The sequence below is a fragment of the Camponotus floridanus genome, unplaced genomic scaffold, assembly GCF_003227725.1.
Source record: "Camponotus floridanus strain SB8 unplaced genomic scaffold, Cflo_v7.5 scaffold644, whole genome shotgun sequence".
NCBI lineage: Eukaryota > Metazoa > Arthropoda > Insecta > Hymenoptera > Formicidae > Camponotus > Camponotus floridanus.
In genome coordinates, this window is record NW_020229819.1 from 2,644 (window position 1) to 9,535 (window position 6,892).

The following is a 6,892-nucleotide window of genomic DNA, read 5'->3' on the forward strand; positions in this document are numbered from 1 at the left end:
TTCTCTATCCGATAACTGCATTAATTTACTTAAATATATATTTATTTAATTTCACTTCTGATTTAAAACAAGTGTCAAAAAAGTAATCGCTTACCTTGCGATTTTAAATAGCGCACATGCATGCCACATATATGTCAAATTGTATAAACGTACCATATAAAGCTATTACTGCTATTAAACATGCTAATACCTCGTGTAACAATATAATGTAAATATATTTTTCTTGGCTGATAAAATATTCCTGTGATTATAAAAGTTCGAAAGGGCCGTGATTATTCAATGGCAATATAACAATCAAGAATTAATGGAAAAAATTGAAGTATGCAGAGCAAGAAAAAAGCAAAAAACAGCAATCACTGAAAAATGTTAGATCTAATTTAAGTCAAATTATATTATGTTTATATAAAGAAGTGTTTTCAATGCCATAATTTCTTGCCTTATGTTGCTCTCAACCCGAATATGTTTGACGTATAAAGCAAAAAAAAGATTAACGAAATAAATAATATATTCTTTATCCTACAATATATATTATATTCTTACCTATTGAAACTATTGAAGAAAATTGTATATTGTAAGCATATGTTTCTATAATATCAACTTCTAATTTATTCTTCAATAATCTCCAATCATCTTGCATTCGTTCCAACATTTTCTTCACCTGTTCATTCAAATATTTGCCTTTATTAATAGTTTAAATGCGATTTATTTTATAAATGTTACAACAAAATATTTCAATTAATGATCTATCATATTGAACTTACACTGTCAGCTTGAATCATAAACATACAGTACTTAACAGTAACGAAAAGAATAGGAAAGACTATTGAAAGAATCTTGATGAGAATTCATACTGTATTGTGTTGTCACGAATACTAACAACTGATAGAAAACAACATCTTTAGGATTGATTGCAGTCTAGTGTGTAGGATATATGTGAATGTAAATTAATTATCATATATTAATAAATTGGAAAAAAATGAAGTTTTTCTCGAATTTAATGTATAATTAATATATACCACTATCTAAATATAACTACATTGTGTAAAAGTTCGAAAATTGTATAACTCAACATTTATACCTGAACAAGAATAAATGTCCAAAGAAGACCAACAAACAGCACTTTACGTATTCGTGTAAAGTATGATTGCTGATAGGGCCATAAACCAAGAATATTAAGAAGTACTCGATTCACTTTGTAATGACGCTCTTCTACCGCATACATTTTACAAAAGAACTGCGATAACTGTTAAATGAACCTTTGAATTCTCGAATTATTTCTTTCCACATTTTCCGTCAATTTTCAGCGATCGATATCTTTACACACCAATTATTGTAAAGATGGCCATATACCAATTATAAAATTGTATATTCATTATATAGATGAAATTGAATTAGTCCAAATTACCTTAATATATGCGCGCAATATATTTTTAACGCATATTCTTGCGCAAACGCAGTTATAACTTTTGCTCGTGGAAAGAATTTCGATATCTTTTAGTACATCGTATGAAGCATTACTCATTCATATATTTGATGAATCTATACAGTATCAAATGGTATCGAAAATATAATAAAGAAAAATACAAGACCGTGGATTATTTATATTCAGTATTAATGTAAGCTGTATTCTTTTATTTCTTTATTAAACACTTAAGGAAATCAAATGAAAATGCTGGTTATTTTTTGCAAAATTTTCATGCAGTGTTAAGTGTGTTTGCACTTGGTGTGTTTGCTCCATGTAACATGTGAAATGTCCCATTTTAATTGCAAATATCTTGTAGATAACGTCGAAAATATTTCGCATCAAATTTATTTGGTATAAGGCTAATATCACATTTGTCATATGATAAATTTTTTAAACATATTAATTGGCTGCAGAATAAAAGGTTTCTGAAGAATCAATAAATTACTATCCCGCAGCCAATCAATATTCTTAAAAAATTGGTCGTATGACAAATGTAATATTAGCCTAAAAGGAGAACAATGATATATATATTAATTTGATCTTAAGTGTATGTACAAAATAATATGAAGATTAACACGTGTATATGTTCTGAAAAGAGAATATAAAATATCTTGATCTAAAAGAATCTAAATTAATTTTCTTTAATAATCTTTAAAATAAGAAATAAAAAAAAAAAATCAAAAAAGAAATTCTTTTAAATATATATTTTGTGTGTTAAACATATATTTACTTTTTGTGTTAAATTATTTTGAAGATCTAGCCAATAAATAATAAATTTCCTTTCTAAATTATTATCGCGTATAGAATAAATCACTATGAAGTAAAATACTGCTGCATTTACGAGTTAAAAAAGGATACATATTAAATTGCTGTCAAATCAACATTTTATATATTTAGTAATCGTCTTCGTTAAATCGACATTATAATTTATTTAAAAAAAACATTTTATGTAGCAAAACCTTTCAAGGAAGCAGTAAATATGTTACCGCATTCTATATTTTGTGTCCATGATATTATTTAATATATAAACTTATATATGATTAATAATTGTTTCGACGTTTGATTATTGGTATATTATTCTCAAACTAGATTATACTTCTATCAACTCTTTAAAAATTTGCCTTATTAAATTTATTAATATTTGGAAATAAGAGTGAAGTAATTAGAATTAGTATTTGGAAATAAGATTGAAAGAATATATATTTATATATAGTACATAAAATTGCAGAAATTTTGTAATGGACATATATGCACATTTATCTTTTCTTTATATGTATAGATCTATGTGTGTGCATGTATGTGTGTGTGTGTGTGTGTGTGTGTGTGTGTGTGTGTGTATGTGTGTATTATGTTAATTATGTTATGTTAATTTAAACATGTAGCCGATAAATAATGAATTATCCTAGTTCATTATTATCGCGTAGAATAAATCACTATAAAGTAGGATACTGCGGCATTCGTGAGCTAAAAAGGATGCGAACTATTATAATTAAACTACTCGATAAGTCTGTTAGTTCGACATTATAATTTGTTTTAAAAAAAGCTTTTAATTTTACCGCAACAAAACCTTCCAAGGAAGCAGTAAATATGCCACCGCATTTTATATTGATATCCACTATTCTTTCTTGCATTATAAATAATAACATTTTCTGTGTATGCAGTGGTGCTGCGTACCACATCCATTATAACTGTAAATTTGAAATGAAATAAAAAATTAGCAAAAAACTTAACATATTTTTGTAATTAATTATTATATTAACTATATATTTAAAAGTATTAGAAAAATATTTTATACAATTGATTTATTATAAACCAAAATTAACAGATGGATTTATGTGAGAATCGGTACGCATGAATTGCCAAAAAAAAAAACACTACTCACGTTGCTTCGAACAGCTTTATTCCATGATCTGTTATTATTTGTCCCGCATAATTGGCACAGAACATATAAGTTAAATGAATCAAAATTAACAAAGCAAATACGAATATCTCTGTGACATTACCCGTTAATGTTATCAATTGAAGAAACTACAATGAAATGGTACTTAAAGAAAATTCAATTAAACAAAATAGATAAGAAAAAATATTGCTTACTTGTAAAAGAGTTAAACTTAAAGAGCTGACACCAACTAAGATCAGAATAGCAAATAATACAGCAAATTCAGATGTGAAAAACTTAGTAAACCTTCAACGAGAAGTATTAGAATTGTTATATTATCAATAAAAAATTGTTACATTATCAATATAGATAGATGCAAACATTGATATATTCATTTTTTTTCCATGTGATAAATAAATGTGATTCTGATTGTACGTTTAATCCTCATAGTAATTATCTATATAAAGTTCCACTTCAAAAAGATAATATATTTTTAACAATCTAAATATGTATGTTTATCAAATACATCACATATTTGAAAGAAATTGCAAATCTTTAATATATTTTCATTTTTTGAAAAGTACTTAATTTTAATTTTAATTGCTCGTAAAATTGTGATTTCACTTAATGTAAAATATATTAATAAACAATTTAATATTAAACATGTAGTAACATGTGTAACAATAACGCGTTTTAAGAGTTAAGAATAACACAAAAAAACGGAGTGCAAAGTTTTATAGCAATAAAAAAATAAAACCACTCACTCGATGGCTCTACGATGTACAATAACTGCATGTACAATCCTCTGGTAAAGGAGATGCTCTCTTTTAGGATCAGATATTGCTAATATGTTCCACTTCATCGCATTTTCTATATGATGACTGTATAAATCCATTTAGACATAAGATTCGATTTAAGAAACAAGTGCAATTAATATTACCTTGCGATATTAAATAGAGCACATATATGTAGGAGAAACATTAAGAATGTCGAACTGGCGCTACACACTGTGACTCCTGCTATGGATATAGCTAGGATATGATGTAATAGTATTGCGTATACATATTTCTCTTGATTGAAAAAATATTCCGTAACGATAAAAAATTGCCAAGAACGTGACTCGTTCAAAGGTAATATAAAATCAAATATTAGCGGAAAAGTTTGAAGTATTACGGCCACGGTTAATACAAAACAGCATAAGCCTGAGAAAAATCTAATTGATGTCAAAGTCTAATTTATACCTAAATACAAAAGAATTTAAACGACATTTCATATTGAATATATATTCAAATATTTTTTATCTTGTTAATTACAAAGATCACAAAAAATTATGATTGATAATTGAAAAATTGATATTATACATACTACATATATTATATTGATGTTATCTTTATTACAAACTATACGACTATATATACAGAGTGTCCGAAAAATCCCGGACCGGTCGAATATTTCATAAACTGCACTTTAAAAAGAAATGTTTCAGATAAAAGTTGTATGGCTTGAAGGGGACCATCAGATAGTGGCAATGATTTGATCCTGGAGAGTCATTTGAAGGTGACGTAAAGGTCACCTTCAATTTCTTAAATGGAACCTACATTTTCTCATATTCTAGCTTATCTCGAGAGCTTTCCAAAACACTATAATAAAGTATTTCTTCATTGAGTATTTTTCGAGTTATGAGGCTTAAATAATTTCTTAATTCTACATAAATCATAAAATATCTAGTAAAATATTCATTTTTCGATTATTTTACCTTAATACTTTTATGCACAAAATAATGAGAGGAATCAATTGGTGTAAGGAAAACACATAGTTGTTTTAAAAAAAAAATGTAATTGTTAATTGCAAATTACTATATAATATTTTTTTCTTAAAAACAACTATGTTTTTTCTTTACCAATTGATTCCTCTCATTATTTTGTACATAAAAGTATTAAGGTAAGATAATCGAAAAATGAATATTTTGCAAGATATTTTACGATGTAAAATTAAAAAATGATTTCAAGCCTCACAATTCGAAAAGTACTTAATGAAAACTAACTTAATTATAGTGTTTTGGGAAGCTCTCGATGTGAGCTACTAGAATATTTAATAAAAAATAGGAAAGTTCCATTTAAGAAATGACGGTGATCTTCACGTGACTTTCAAATGACTCTCCTATGTCAAATCATTGCCACTATCTGATGGCCTCCTTCAAGCCATACAACTTTTATCTGAAACATTTCTTTCTAAAGTGCATAGTTTATGAAATATTCGACCGGTCTGGGATATATATATATGAAAGATGCAGTAACATTACTATTCTTACCATCAGAATTATTGAAATAAGTCTCGCGATATAAGAATATTTCTTTATAATATCAATTTCCAGTTTATCTTTAAAAAATTTCCAGTTGTCTCGGTGCCGCTCCAGCATTTGCTTCACCTATTTATTCCACTTTTCCTTATACCTTTCTTTATATTAAAATACAATTTGTTGTATCAAGGTTACAACAATATGTTCGAAAAAAATTCTCTTATACTGTTTTAAACTTACACTGTTCGCTCGTATAATAAAAAAGCAATACTTTACAGTGCCGAAAAGAATAGGCAAGACAAATGAAAGAATCTTGAAAAGAAGGTTCGTGTTGTATTGCGTAGTGATGAATAGTAGTAACTAAGAACAACATATATATTTAGAAGTTGTAATAATAAATTATTTCTACCTATCAACAAAATATATTTTACACATGCTAGAATGCATTTCATTAATTTCATATTATTTTATCCCAAAAATGAATTCAAATGACGTAAATTAAAAAAAATTACATAATATATATTTATTATATAATTATTAATAAAAGTTTATTAATTATGTAGAATAATTGATAAAGATTTTACTAACGCTCTAGAAAGAGTAGAGCGCCATAAGCTAAATTAAAAAGTTCTTTATCATTTTATAATATCTTGCAATAATCTTTGAAATAAATTAATTAAAAAAGATGTGGCAAATAAGCGTATCTATGATGCAGCTAAAATGTGAGATGTGTGGTCTAGACTTGCCAGCATCGAATATTGCATAATAATGAAAAAACAAAAATCCAAAAATGCATAGCCAAACATTTACTCCTTGACGACTCCTTTACAACTTCTTAAATTAATTTTTTTATATAAAGATAATTCATATAAAATTTTATTTTATATATTTTATTCGTAGTATTAGATTTATTTATTAAAATGTACATTTAATATAAATGTCATCATTTACTCAAAAATTATAAGTAGGTTGATATACCTGGACAAGAATAAATGTTGAAAGAATAATGATAAAAAACAGTTTTTTGCATTCCCGCGAAATATAATTGCTGATAAGGCCATAAACCAAGTATCTTAAGAACTATTCGATTGATCTTGTTGTAATATTCTTCTGTTACGTGCATCTTATACAAGAGTTGCGACACAACTACGACACAGACCTTATATTTTCGCATTATTTCGTTCAAAACTGTTCATAAATTTTTCAAATTGATATTATCACACAACGATAATTATAGTAAAATAGTGGT

At 26.5% G+C, this 6,892-nt stretch overlaps 1 protein-coding gene and 1 long non-coding RNA gene across 2 annotated transcripts; both read right to left on the reverse strand.

Moving 5' to 3' along the window:
* Nucleotides 1-3,343: 3,343 nt before the first annotated feature.
* On the reverse strand, nucleotides 3,344-4,595 carry LOC112639437. Its single transcript, XM_025413296.1, has 4 exons — nucleotides 4,285-4,595; nucleotides 4,109-4,225; nucleotides 3,560-3,650; nucleotides 3,344-3,493 (listed from the first exon to the last, which is right to left on the reverse strand). Exons 1-4 carry the CDS (start codon nucleotides 4,323-4,325, stop codon nucleotides 3,344-3,346), a joined length of 399 nt encoding a protein of 132 aa, XP_025269081.1. The 5' UTR covers nucleotides 4,326-4,595.
* A 1,120-nt stretch (nucleotides 4,596-5,715) lies between these two features.
* LOC112639436 lies at nucleotides 5,716-6,668 on the reverse strand. Its single transcript, XR_003123510.1, has 3 exons — nucleotides 6,622-6,668; nucleotides 5,884-6,003; nucleotides 5,716-5,772 (listed from the first exon to the last, which is right to left on the reverse strand). It is a non-coding gene; the product is annotated as an uncharacterized LOC112639436 (long non-coding RNA).
* Nucleotides 6,669-6,892: the final 224 nt, after the last annotated feature.

Bases quoted from the DNA above. Each gene is read 5' to 3' on its own strand.
- LOC112639437 (XM_025413296.1), bottom strand. From the start codon at position 4,325: ATGTTTCTCCTACATATATGTGCTCTATTTAATATCGCAAG. The intron at 4,226-4,284 runs GTAATATTAATT...GGATTTATACAG, and splicing joins GCTCTATTTAATATCGCAAG to TCATCATATAGAAAATGCGA. The intron at 3,494-3,559 runs GTAAGCAATATT...ATTTCATTGTAG, and splicing joins TAAGTTTAACTCTTTTACAA to TTTCTTCAATTGATAACATT.